Source organism: Haliaeetus leucocephalus, unplaced genomic scaffold, assembly GCF_000737465.1.
Source record: "Haliaeetus leucocephalus isolate CR32 unplaced genomic scaffold, Haliaeetus_leucocephalus-4.0 Scaffold858, whole genome shotgun sequence".
Classification (NCBI taxonomy): domain Eukaryota; kingdom Metazoa; phylum Chordata; class Aves; order Accipitriformes; family Accipitridae; genus Haliaeetus; species Haliaeetus leucocephalus.
This window is the reverse complement of record NW_010973294.1, coordinates 4,952,260-4,966,538: the sequence shown is the minus strand read 5'-3', so window position 1 is coordinate 4,966,538 and position 14,279 is coordinate 4,952,260. Positions and strand designations below refer to the sequence as shown.

Sequence of the window (14,279 nt, the reverse complement as noted above, 5' to 3'; positions counted from 1 at the left end):
GTGGCTGTGTGGGGCTTAGTTGCCGGCTGGGGATAAACCATGGCATCATCAACCTCCTAACTGTACTTCACCCTGACTTTTAGACATCACAATCTATGGAGCCAAATGGCCTTTTAGTTGCTTTAAACTACTTGAGGGGGGAAGCCTGCCTTTACTACATGTACACCCCAATCCCTCTCAAGTTTCTTCAGCATCCCTTCCCAGATAATCTCAAGTTTTCTCTAGAGGGCCCCACACTAAGTATACCACTGCTCAGCCTCAAATATTACAGTCAACCTAAAGAGCACATGTAACCCCTGACCTGAAAACTGTTTCTTTAACAAATATGTTAAGTGGTATGTATGCCAAACCTAATATAACTTCAAAGGCTCCCCGACACCACAGAACCCCCAGAGAAAGGTGTAGCAATACACAGTGAGAAGACTTGGGCTCTTTACTGGCCCAGAATAACATTACTAGAAATTATTTTAATTTCCTCCACCTTTCAAAATTACTGCAAATTCCAAGAAAACAAGGTAAAATAAAATTAACCCAGAATATGAAAAAAATCAAATCATACTTAGCATTCTCTCAATGAGGTAGAAAAATGTAACTTGACAAGTGATTTTTTTCCTTTTCTTTTCAGCAACTACAAATCATCGTTCTTCTGTATTATACCGTCATGCATACATTACCATGCAATATATTTGCAAGAAGCCTCTGAAGTGCCTGTTTCACAGCACATGAAAGCTCAACTTCTTTCAGGTAAGTATGGAAAAAGTCTTTAGTGCTTGCCCAAGCACTGATTGAAATTTATTTCACAATGATAAAAATGAAAAGATTTTACATTTTCCCTACTACAGAAATAATTTCCAAAGTTAAGATTTCTTATCATAAATAAAATGAGTAAACTAAGTAAATTACATCTTAGATGTTGATATTAAATATAAATGGCTTATACTTCATAACACAAAAGAGTAACCATTCAATATTTCTTTATAAAATTTAAGATACACAGGCCTTGTACATATGGCTTCATTAACATCTTACACAGCTTGTTCTCAGTCATGTCCCTCAATGCAAACAGCACCTCTACATAAAAGATGCATCCTAACAATTTCAATGAAGTGCAGTATACTCCATTAGAGAGAACATGTTTTAATTAGTTCTAATACCAGTTACAGTGTACAGTACTTTTACCAATCTACTGTGTTGTAATTATACAAGATAGGAGGAAGAGACCAAATCATACAGCCCTCACCTCAGTACAGACCCCAGTACAGGTTTATCTCAAGAATAGCTGGAAGATTTGGCTTATAATACATAAGTCAACATGTTTTTTAAAAAGTGGGCAACATATTCCAACAAGAAGTCAGACTGCACAAAACTGCAGTCAAATTGAAGTACCATTTTGAAATTAAAAACACATTAGGGAGTTAGATACCCACTGAAACAAACTGATCTGCAAGCACAGTATTTTCGTATCAATGCTTTCGCAGGTTTGACAGACATCATCTCCTTTTGGGGAAAGTCTAACATTACAAAAAATAAACTTTATTATTGGACAGTTTCAAGTTGTAGTTTATGAGGCTAGGACATTCACATTTAGAACACTGACAGTCCAACTTCTCCGTTGTAACAGAGCATTATGAAAATCCCCACACCAGACTGAGCTATCATTCAGCCTAAAAATACAAGCATTTATAACAACAATCCCAGCACAAAATCACTTCAGGTAGTGAAGAAGTTCAGCTACAAGATCATACACACAGCTTTCCAACCAGCTGGGAAGTTACAGAAGACAGGAGCTCAAGATACATGCTGTAATATGGGAAGAAACAGGATACAACCTTGAAGTTTGCTCTAGCTTCTGGGCTGTTTAACAACCCCCAACTACAACATACACATACACTCCTGCAAAAAAAACCAACACTTGAGGGGAATTCTTCCTAGAATACAGAAATTCAGAGCAAGTCACAACATTCACTTACGTTTACTTTGGTAACACAGCTCTTTGTAAATAAAGCAAGCAGCAAAACAACAGTATGAAAAAAAAATCTTGTTATGACAGCTGAAAATTTCAACAAATTTAGCACATAAAGCATTTCGAAAAAACATCTGAAAGCATCATGGAGATGGCAGTTGAATCTGGCCTGGATTAAAATGCTTAAGTACTGGAAACTGACCACAAGCTGTGAACCCAGTTCACCAAACTGAAGAATCTGTTATGAAGCTAACACAGAATAAAGCTAGGACTGATCTCATCTTAACATCTTAGAAATATTTTTTTAAACTCATTCTAACAGAAGAAAGAATATGTGAAATGAGGACACAGTCAATTAGAAGTTGAACAAGACAGCTGAACAGCATTATCAAACAACTTACAAACAGAACAAGAAAATAACAAAGGAAAAATTAGAAGCTTGTGCAAGAACTTTGGAAGCATGCCAATATTCAGGGAATTATTTAGACAACAGGGGAATGAGGATAAGTCTAAAAACTAGCAGAAATAACATATAGTTTGCTTACCAAGTTTGCAATTCAGCAGGACTGCAAAATTAGCTAATGCAATTTGGGAATGACTCCAAGCTAGGACACACTGTTTTCTTAAAAGAACTTTGGCACAACTACAATAAGAATATTATGGTTCCTTCTGTGAACTAAATTAGCTGAAAGACAAATTGGCAGATCTATAGAACAGAGTGACTGAGTGAAAAGACTAATTAAACTTCAAAGTTAATAGACATGCCCTCTCAAACACACAGATGGAATATCTAAAAGTGTTTCAATACTATTTAGAAAAAAACTCCTTTTCAATTTTACATATTAAGAGATGTTTAATAATCTAGAGAAACTGGATTAGAAAAGAAAAACAGCTTCCTAAAAATGAAGTGGGATACATATGAAAAAAAGTACTGTAAACTGAGAACTTGCACTAGGTGAACAAGTCAGATTTCTGGCAGCAGCTGTGTTAAAGAAAGGATATAAAGGCATAATTCCCCATTTATGCATTTGTATTGGCAGATGCCTTGGATATAAAACCATATATACTGTAGGAGGACCACTTGATTAAGCTGGGATAGGAGAAAGTACCTTAAATGCAGGTATGAAGCACAGTGCTGACATGACAGAGGCATCCAAAATAGGAATATTCTTTGCTTGCAAACATATAGAATAGAGCATTGTTATGCAGCATATTACGCAGTAAAAACTGTAGTGCATTTTTTTAAACATTCCTAGTGTGGTGACAGCCTCTGAACTCTACAGAAGAACAGCTGTTCCCAGAAGTAAAGTATGGCTCTTATGGCTCTTAACTGCAAAAAGCTCTCAGTGTGCATCAGTTTCTGTAACCCAGTGAGTTCTAGAATTTTAAGCTTCTGAAAGAAGAGACATTCTGTATCTTGTAGATTTTTTTCCCATAGTAGGTCTTCATATTCCTAGGCTATACTGATCTATGGAAATGCAGAATGATATATTTGAAAATAAAATTCTTTGTTCTTTTTCAGAAAAAAATCAAGTCTCAGCATGCAATAAAAGAAAGTATCAGATGGTATCAATTTGAAGTTTAAGTTATATCCCAATTGCACTTATATTTCTATTAAAAAAGAATTCAAATTAAGTCAATGTCTGTGTTACAGATGAGACTTCAACAATACACAAAACTACACAGCTGCTTTGTTTAAAGTTACTCCAAAGCAGACAGAAAAATCAAAACTATATGCTGGAATTGCTCATGCGAAATACATCAACATCTCTGCACAAATGAAAGCTACAAAGACTAAAGCACAAGACAGATATTCAGTATGAAACAGGAATTTTTAAATGAAATTCAGATTAATCCTATGCACTTCAGAATTCTTTTCCAAGTCAGCATTTGACGTGAGTTTTTAGTAAAAAAAAAAAAAAAAAAAACAAAAAAAAAAAACAAATGACTGTCTAACAAGGCATGAGTCCCTTTAGAATTTCCACAATATCTGCCTGTATGAAAACAGTTAAAAATTGAGGTGGTTTAAATATAAGAAATACCTTTGCTGACTTCTAGGCATCATAGGAGAACAACCCTCCTTATCTGGAGTAACAAATAACATTTAATATTTAAAGCTTTGTCCTTGGTAGCATTTATTCTACCATCATATGCCCACTATGTTACATGTTGTGTACTTTATGCATCCATTACACAAAGGAAATTTTTTGTATGTTTTCTATAAGTATTAAGAACAAATCATGTCTCAAATATAACTAAACTAGTCACATTTATGTTGCTTGCTTAGATTTAGTTTTTAATTACTTGTACAAACAGTTTTAAATTCTGCAATCAAAGAAAATCAGACATCTTAAAACAGTATGCTTTGGTTACATTCTGTCATTGTTACCTAGCTGCCTCATTCATATAGTCCCACCAGTGGATGATTAATACTAAAAAATATTATAGTTTCTTGTACATATGTATTATTCAATCCTCATCCTAAGTATAAATTTGCAACACAGTAGTAACACTGCAGGTATAGAAGTAATGCTTCCTATCAGGCATATGAAAAGATTAACTCTACCACAGTTGATGCTGGTGTATAGAAGGCTTCTCACATATCATTTCAGTCTACAGGAGGTAGATGTTTGTCTATGAACTGTTTTACATCCATCATCTCCTGTTTAAAGATAAAAGTATGTATTAGTTGAAGTTCCCTACTAATATAGATTCAGCTACACTTCAATTCAATACACTTCAACATTCAATCATGTTTCAACATTTCAGTTATAATGACCAGCTGGGCTACAAATACTGAGTAATTAGTTACTTGATAAAATCATACCACTTTGCACTCAAGTCAAGGCTGCTAACTCTTCAAGGCACTATGCACTCAGAAGAGGCTAAAATACAAGAAAAAAAAATCAAAGACTACTTTTTTTCTCTCTCTCTCTGAAGCTGAGCTGGCAAACTACATATTAATCAAGTGATCTGAATAGCACCAGGCTCAGCATGGGTAGGATTTCATTGTAGCTAAGGCCATAGCTTTGTGTATACTTTAAACTTTTGCAAGTTAGCAACAGTGTGAAAAGCCAGCAGCTTGTCCTCCTAACCATTCAGTTTCACCTTCATGATGCTTCCTTCCTTAAGGAAAAGCAATACAGCAAACTAGAGTGGGAAACCAATCCATGTTAAAAATAATTTAATTTTAATTTTTTTTCATTAAGTCAATGTTGTAAGAAAGAGCACATTATTAATATATTTGTGTGAAAACTCAGTGCTATTACTGCCTAAACACAATACAACTTGGTAAATGTCCCAGAGAGGTTGTCCAAAGGTACAGTCCCCACAAGATGCAGCAATCCAAATTTAAAAAGTTACTGCTGCTGACAAATGGTAGATTTGTTCCTTGCCTCCTCTTCTGTTTCCTGTTCCTACCATTTACTTTCTGTAAGTTGATGCTTCAACTCACTACAGCTGCAAGAACTGAAGCCAGCAGCTTTTGCCATTTTAGCAAGTTCAAATGGTTCAAAGAAGTTTCTGATTAGCTCCAGAGCTGGTGCAAGAAGGAAGACAGGGCCACAAGGTCATAAGCAGAGAGAACTAGTCCACCTCTTTCTGGCAGCAGCAAGCCATTACATCAGCTCAGCTGCCTACTGAGCCAGAACCATAAATATAGGTTCAGAGGCTGCTTCTTCCATAGCGTTAACCCTCCCTCCCTCCCTATTCCTTTGATGTCTCCATCCATAGAACTAACAGGATTCTTCTCTCCAAAATACCAAGTTGGATTTATGCTGTGAGAATCTGCCTTCCAGTTCAGTGGGTTTTTTTTTTAACAAGCAAATAATAAAAATTAGGATAAAAAAAAAAAAAGTATTTTATAGATCAACTAGCTTAGTCCCAAAAATACAATCTTATGAGGAAGTTCCCACTAGTCACATAAACTTTTGCCTTGGATGCTTTTTCAGCCAGGCATTCAGTTACTCACTAAATTAAATCAGTTGCATCAAGCACCTGTTATTAATAAAAAAAAAAAAAAGCCAACAACAAAAAAAACCCAACCCCCCCCAAAGCCCCCACCCAATACATATTTGTTTTGAGGGAAGAAAATTAACCATACCCAGCTAAAAGATTGTATATTAAGAAAATTACCTCAATACATGAGCTATGCATCATGCCAGAGTAAGTCCTGAAGGTTATGTTGGCTGGATTTATCATACTCTTTAGCTTCTCAACAGTGAGAGAACCAAACATTAAAGGAACCAATGGGTCACAGTCTCCATGGCACTGAAGAACAGCAATCTCCTTGTTGACACCACTGATAGGGCCCTGTTAGGGGTGGAATTAGAGGGGAGAAGAGAAGAAAAAGACAGTAAGTGGAGTTAAGGCTAACATCTTTGAGATAAAATAACCCCATGGCACTGCGCCCTGTGGCATGACAAATAACTTGAATTCTGAAGGAAAAAAACACGATATATAGTCTGCAAATTCATTATGAAGTAAGCTCTGTGCCTGACAACACATTAAGTTCAAAAACCTGCAGATAAAATTTTGGCACTAATTTCAGAACAGAACATCATAATTTCTGGCCAAGTAAACAACCTGATACTTTGTTTAAATACCTAGTCTCTAGTAAGATAGTGCCTTGCAGATGGAAGAAATGGCAAATAGAAAATTCATCTTCAAGGAAAATTTGCCATATCCCTTAATTTTCCTAGGAACGTCATTCTAAGCAGAAGAGATAGCTACTGAGTATTTCCTCATTTTCTCTACTTGCCAAGCTCTAAAACTCCAGGGCCCTATTTCAAAACCTTCCGAGTTATGAAACAACTGTCAATATTCGGTAATAACGATGGCCACTAATTCATGCACAAGATACAATCTTCAAATATATTCACTCCCTGAGTGCAAATTAGCTTAGGAAAGAAACATAAATACCTGAGGAAAAGAAGCCCGTAGAGGAAGCCAACAGCTGAGGGCTACAACACCTGCTAATTTTTGTTGTGTTGTAAGAGCTGTATACAATGATAAAGCACCTCCCTAAGATAAAGAGATATAAGTATTAGAATGGTGATGGTAATGGTCCTTTTAATGCTTGTTTCAAGATCTCTGGTTTCTCCTTTAAAGGCCTTTTTCTATTCCAATCTATTCTTCCATAGAACCAATACTAAAACCAGTATTCCTGTACAACAATTATTTTGCTTTTTTCCCCCCTCCAAGTTCATGTGATCAATTCAGAAGTAAACCAGCAAATTTACTGTAACTAAGCTGGGGAAAAAAAAAAAACAAACAAACAAACATGAAATAAAGCACTATCACTCATGACAGTATTAACACTACTTTAATTTACTTGCATGCAGACTGGGGAGTTGGTGTACGGACCAGTTAATCTAACCTACCTACCACAGTATGGTATGTTACAAGTATGAAGGGAAGAATTTCCCAAATAAATCCAGACCCATCAAATATCTACCAAATTAAAGTGAAATTAAAAATACTAGCAAGATTTTCAAGCAAAGCTACATACATTACATGCATAAAAACTTTAAAGAGACTATTAATTTTAGTACCTTTTTTCCACATGCATGTTCATTTACCAGTGAATAGTAATTACTTGCAGAAAACTAAAATAATTGATTTGTTAAGGCAAAGGAAAATTGACACCTTAAAATTTTAGAAACACCTAACATCAGCTCTTTTCAATTCAAGTGTCTGGATTTCCCATGTTAGGAAAGCTAAATTACTTCCCTAGAAAAAGATATGGTTCTTTCCAACCATTCCTTACCTGAGAAAAGCCTCCCAGAATAATTCGATTAGAAGGAATTCCATTTTTTACTTCTTGATCTATCAGTGCTTTAACTGCAACATAAATAAAGGCCAATAGTTAAAAACCACTCCATTCTGTTGAAAGTCTAGAAGAGGAAAGAGACCTTCTCCCTGATGTCAACAGAAAGGTAATGAAAGGAAAATCTAGTCTGCTATACATTAAAAAGTATCAAAAGATCTAGAGCATGATTAGAAATTCCAGTGCCAGTGTACCATTTCCAAAGAGAAAAACATGCAAGTAAGTCTCACAAAAGCCCTACTGCCAGGAAGATGGTATCCTCTTCTAACTATCCAGCATCACAAGTGGATGCTCATACAGCTCTAACTTGCTGTGCTACCCAGAAGCTCTTAAAAAAAAAAAAAAAAAAAAAAAAAAAAAAAAAAAAAAAAAAAAAGAGTACACTGGTTCCAATGTACATTTCATATTTGAGAGCATGAAGTGTTTATACTGGTGAATTACTCTACTAACTTATGAAGTTTAAAAAAAAAACCCAAAACAACAAACAATGCACTTAGCTAAACTTTGATCAGCAATAATACAATATATACATATTACTTCCCCTAATAATTTTGTCTTTGGAAAATCTGTTTCAGACCGATAATTCATTTTTAAGAATACACAGAAGTACTTTTAAGACATAAAAATTATTCCTAAGCATACCATTCTCCGCTGCCTGCTTGATCCCAACTTCATCTTCTTGTGAATCTGGAGAAAGTCCAATGATATCAAACCTTACAAAAATATCAACAAGAGCATTACACATTAGAGCATCCATTCCACTTCCTTAAAACACAAATAATAAAATTGGGATATTTTCCAGATAAAAATGTTAGCTGACATACTATTTAGTACCAACCACCCATAGATTACAAGAATTAGCGGACAATCTGTGAATGTGGCTAAAAGGCTAGATCCAGTCAACAAAGCTTTTCTGAGTTTTGATATCTTCTGTAATTTACTGCAGATTAAGCAGCTCAGTTTTGATATTGGCTCCAAAAATATCAGCAGGAATTACAATTTATCAGAAGAAGCATAGGAAAAATAAACACAAGTTACTTGAGAAAAACAAAACAAAAAAACCCCAAAGATGACTAGTTTAAGACCATTGGAATCTACCATATTTTTCTTGTTCTCTATTCAGAATGGATGTTTTAAAGAACAGCTGCTAGATATTCTACTGACCCACCAAATATTACTCACTAGTAGCAATAACATTTCCACTCCACGTCTCTACTACTACTGACTATGAATTCATACACAACACAGACTATAGACTGCACTTGTAAATTAAATTGGGTTTTGTATATTAAGACATACAGCTTAGTCCTAAGGAATAACTGTTACCAGAGATACACACGGAGAATTACAGTGTACTCATGAGAGCCCTTTCATAAGAACAGAACTAAAGCAAAAAGCTTTTTATACTTACATGTGATTAAAACCAGCCATTCAGGTTGTTCATGGTTTTTAATTAAGAGCAATAAGTTCAAACCTCTAGATATCTTTTGATCAGAATTGTCTGCAATTGAACAAATACTTACCATGATGGCATAGCCATGTTCATGTTCAAAGAAACTGGCATAACTGGCCTAGAAATGAGAATGAACACCACTGACGTAAGGTACATACTGAAATTTAATAACACAGATGCAGTTATGTCATGAAATTACATATCTCTAATTCTCTTACTTTTAAACCCTAATTAACATTAGCTACTTTGTAGCACCTCTTCAAGAAATCTCTCTCGAAACCTGCCAGCCCAAATATATTTAATATTCAGGGTTGAATTACCACTCTCTATGGAGAGCAAGCAAAACATTAATGGGCTGCTTTATATATATATGTGTGTGTGTGAGTGCATATATATCACATACATATTTTTTATATATGTATATAATTTAGTTATTTCTAAGTAACAGTTATTTATCACAGTTCCATACATGTGCTTAGTGGGTGAAGGCACCTTAGACAGCAGCATCAGCAAACCTAAGGAAGCGGTGAAATGCAGCATAGTGGTGGATACGAGTCTGGCCACACGTACTTCTCCCAGCAGCAGAATCTGCTTAAGCAGTGCCGGCCTTCACTGCAGGACTCATTCCCACCCTTATGCTGCTGTACGGCATCTTTTCAGTCATACCAAGACAACTTCAATGGACCATGCCATGGATCAAGTCTGGCTATAGTTTTAATCTACTGAAACTGAGGAACATAAGTTCTGCAGGGAAAGACTGAAAGAAGACAAAGGGCAAGCAAAGAGAACAGCAGATATTGCCAAGCTCTTTTTGAACAGCTCAGCAAAGCGTGGCCATGTGGTAAAATAAATAAATAAATCACAGCCTGGTAATCAGTAATACAGCAAAACATTGCTTACTTATCTCCCTATGTCCCTGCTCCATATCTCCCAAGACTGCTGGAGCAAAAGACAATCTGAATTTTGTGTTAAAATAAATTAAGGTTATACTTAATTAGTTTTTCTGTCATTAAGTAAATACTAGATAGATCTTAATGCTTTATTTACTGACTCCTGACCCTGCTCAGAAGTATTTCACTTCTCCAATTGCACAAAGACAGCTCAGATTGCATTATTTGTTGAAAATACAAATATCCTGTGAATCTTTGAAACTTTCTGCAGGTAACAGGGAAATTTCATCTACTATGAAATTTTAAACCTGAGTTTAAGAAGTACATGTACCTAACACAAAGTATATTTAATGGTCAGAAAAATACAAAAAAATTACTCCTTGTTAAGACTGGCTTTTAACAAGTGACTGTTGGGGAAAGAAAGGCAACAAACAATTCAATCCAGTGAGAACATAGTCAAAAAAAAAAAAAAATCTAACTTTGCACATAAAACTTTCCAAACATGTTTTCAGTCTGAATTAGTAACAAAACCAAAATATGAATAAAAATGCAGTTTTGCCATAAAGTAAATCACACAGCAGTTCCTAAAAATAACAAAATCTTTAATAGCATCAACATTATTTTAGTGGGTTTTTTTACATAAAAACAAAATGCAGAGACATCCAAATTCCATTTGACTTCATCATCTGTGCAAGTGTCTTAGTAAGTAACTCCACAGAAAAGTGTAAAGCAAGAAAAGTTACAAACTTACGCATGTGGGCAAATGTATTTTACATGGGGGCTTTTGATACCTGCAAGCGCTTCTGACCATCCATGCCTGTTAACAAAAAATATATTAAATGGCATGTATGTTTCAGCTTAGCTCTTATTTCTATGCTGTTGCAACAGCACAGAGCAAGTATGAAATACGCTGAATTAGATCAATATAAACACATTTCTAGAAAATGTTTACATCAACTGCAGTATGCAATGAATGTAGTACTAAACTTAAAAGGTTTGTTCTGCCTCTGAGTATTTGTTGCATATATATAGCCAGGGACACTTTAATTTGACTATCATAGTTGTGGTGCAGCTGCAGAAATACCACTTTGGCTCTAGGCAAAGCCTGCTCTGTATCTGGGTGGGTTTATTAACTTGGGTGCTACAACATATGAACACAGGTATCCTGCATCCAGGCAGCTCTAGCCCAGAGGCTGCTTTGCTGCTCCTGTAGAGTTAAGGCACCTTCTTTCACAGCCAGGTTGTTTTTTCTGAGCCAAATTTCTTGATATGGGAGAGTAGCGAACTGACATTTAAGCTAATTCCACATGGAGCCAACCTAATCAATCAGACCTACTAACTTTGGCTGAGCTCGTATGCTCTCAGATTCAGGCAGTCCTGAACAACACTCCAGACTGCAGGTGGGTTTTTTTAATCTCAAGCACGTGCTGTATGAATGCACAGAACAATGCAAGATCTGCACAGCAGATGAGTTATCATGCTTCCTACAAACCAGAAAACTGGAAAGTATAATTTAAATAAACAGCTCCGAAAGACTCACTCCAGGGCTCATCGAGACATGAACTGAGCTGGACCCAAATCTGAACCTGTGCAGAACCACTGCCTGTGCCTGCATTTGGCTTTCCAGTACACTCAATAGTACTTGTATGTCCTGATTTTTCTCATTACTCAGTGTTCCTAGCTCACCCACTAAACTAGATACTGGAAAGTTGATTCTAAGCAGAAAACACCTTTAACAAATTCATCAGTGACACAGCTGAACTAATCAGACCAACAGCAGACAAGCCATAAACACGTTTGGTTTAGTTTTCATTTTAATATCATCCTGAAAAGTTAATGTATGCTACCTAAAGTTAAAGACATTTCAAACACACAAACAGCACAGACATTTGAAACACTGGCTGTAGATCTCAGCCTACTTCCTACCAATACTTTTATATATACTATTAACAAATTGCGGGTGATACTACTTGCAGAATATTTGCAGTATGACAGAAAGCCAAATAAGAATCTAAAGGAGAAATAGGACTGAGAAAAACTAGTTAGGTAAGAATTTGGGGACTTTTTTTAGCTAACTATGAAGATTAATTTGACAAATTTGGAAAGCAACATTGCATACACATTTATGCAGACTTAGAACAATCCTCTACGCTGTACCTTTTGTTCAGATTTTGACAAGTACGAACCAATTTTTAAGTGCCATTTATATAGGAGCTAAGAGAGAAAAAGAACATAACCTCTGTTAGACACTTCTCAGAGTAAGAAAAATACAGGTGGTAAACTGAAGTGAGCAATTTAAAAATTCATGTGAAGTAGAACAGGTCAGTTTAAACTGTGGGAAATGATAAAATTATTGATTAGTTCTCTTCAGACAATTCTTTTTTGGGTCACTACTATGGCTTTTTTTGAAAAAAAAAGATGGCAGTTTGTCAAAAGCAGTTTTAGCTAATCTGATCTGCGGTGGACTAGAGAAACAAATACAGCTACATCACCATATTTCCACAGAGGTGTTATGACTTGTTAAGGCATACATTCCAGTACGCTCTGCATTTGCAAGCTTGAGACTCTGCATTAGCTTTGTCACCAAAATGGACATACCACATTTGTATAAGTAATACAATTTATGTTAGAGAGCAAATCTCTTGTGTTTTTTTCCCCTTGCCAAAACCGACATCAACCCGATTTGCAAGGACTCAAATTCCAAAGACTCAAAAGATTCTGCAATCACTTGCTGTACATTTGGTGCCAAGATGCAGGCAGTACTGCTGCCTCAGCTGCGTCCTACCAGCAGAAAGGAAGAGCGATAATTCAAACAAGGTGGTGGTGTGTCAGTACAGCAAATGAAAGCAAACATCTCCACTTGTAGAACACTGCCAAGTGCATGGACTTGACTCTTTTTAACTTATTCATTGTCCAGGTTACACAAGTTTCAATTTTGACAGCTGACTTTTTTTTTTTCCAGTTCGGGAAAAAAATTTATGTCTTAAACATTGCAAGTTTCAATTTAGAGGCAACATTCAAGTTCCAGGTAACAAAAGCAGAAGTCTTATAAAAATATTATGTAATTTCACCCATAAGGGAGCACAACAGACAGAGCATTCATGCTACTTATTTTCAGTATCTAAGTGCCAATTCCTTTTAAAGTCTTCCACCAAAAAAGGTTTCAACACACTCCTAACTTGTTAATTCAATGGCTTTAATGAATGTATGCTTACATCTCGGCACACACAAGCTTCAAATGGAAACATTACACCACACCTAGAATGTCTCCCAGAAATTTCCTACTCTTTCCATTTCTACTGAAACGTGGAAATAACAGGAACAGGGTATTTCACAGCTTATTTGGGGGTTTGGGGTTTTTTTGGAGTCTGAAGACCATATTTCAGAGAGAGAAATCTGCAGACATTAGGTGACCACTTAGGATTTTGCGTAGATAAATCAAGTAAGTCTCAATTTTAATGTACGTACGACATACTGAGGAAGAAACCATGAACTAACTGCACCTACTAGCAAACCAGCAATCCCCAAGCCTGGAAAAAAAAAACCAAACCTCTAAATTTAGAAAAGCACAGGAACAACCAGGAACCCACTCTCAGGAAATCAAAAGATCAGAAACCCACAGCCTTCTTCTTCCACCAAGTTTGACTCAAGAACAAAAGAGGTATCACATTCAGACCAAATTAGGTAAGTGATTGAAGAGAGAAGAAAAAGCTTCTGAGGACTTGTGCTGGGAAATTTTAGATAAATAGTTGTCGCCAGCATACGCGAGATTTCATCTGTTGTTAGCCACTGGGTTCAATTAAGGGCAAAATAAGAAGCTTAAGCAACTTCTAACTGCTCACGTCTTTAAAACACGCAGCCTTATGTTTCAAGCTATAGTAACTATTAGGTACGTTACAGATCAGAATACACACCCGGTATCTCCCAATCCATGAAGAAAAATGACCTAAAAACAAAAAAACCAAACACGTAGCGGTGTAAGATCACTAAACCACAAAGGCGCCTAACGCACGCCCAGCAGAAGCCCACAGGAGATCGCACCCGCTAGCTCGGAGCACGACGCGACTTTCTCAGAAGGAAACTCCGCTTCCTTCTCGTCCCCCCCCACGCCCCCCCCCCGCCGCCATCAGCGGGCGCACCCCGCCC

The 14,279-nt window shown here is 36.3% G+C and overlaps 1 protein-coding gene across 5 annotated transcripts; it reads right to left on the bottom strand.

Moving 5' to 3' along the window:
- Window positions 1–1,121: 1,121 nt before the first annotated feature.
- On the bottom strand, window positions 1,122–14,182 carry LYPLA1 (lysophospholipase I). Of its 5 annotated transcripts, none has more exons than XM_010582943.1 (8): window positions 10,885–12,201; window positions 9,314–9,361; window positions 8,433–8,503; window positions 7,731–7,804; window positions 6,884–6,985; window positions 6,098–6,274; window positions 4,530–4,625; window positions 1,122–3,431 (listed from the first exon to the last, which is right to left on the bottom strand). In XM_010582943.1, exons 1-7 carry the CDS (start codon window positions 10,977–10,979, stop codon window positions 4,572–4,574), a joined length of 621 nt encoding a protein of 206 aa, XP_010581245.1. In that variant the 5' UTR covers window positions 10,980–12,201; the 3' UTR covers window positions 1,122–3,431; window positions 4,530–4,571. The 5 variants fall into 5 exon arrangements, with proteins under 5 accessions (XP_010581245.1, XP_010581246.1, XP_010581250.1 ...); XM_010582944.1 differs by having other exon boundaries at window positions 1,122–1,893; XM_010582948.1 differs by lacking the exon at window positions 1,122–3,431 and adding an exon at window positions 14,048–14,182 and having other exon boundaries at window positions 3,878–4,625; window positions 10,885–10,950.
- Window positions 14,183–14,279: the final 97 nt, after the last annotated feature.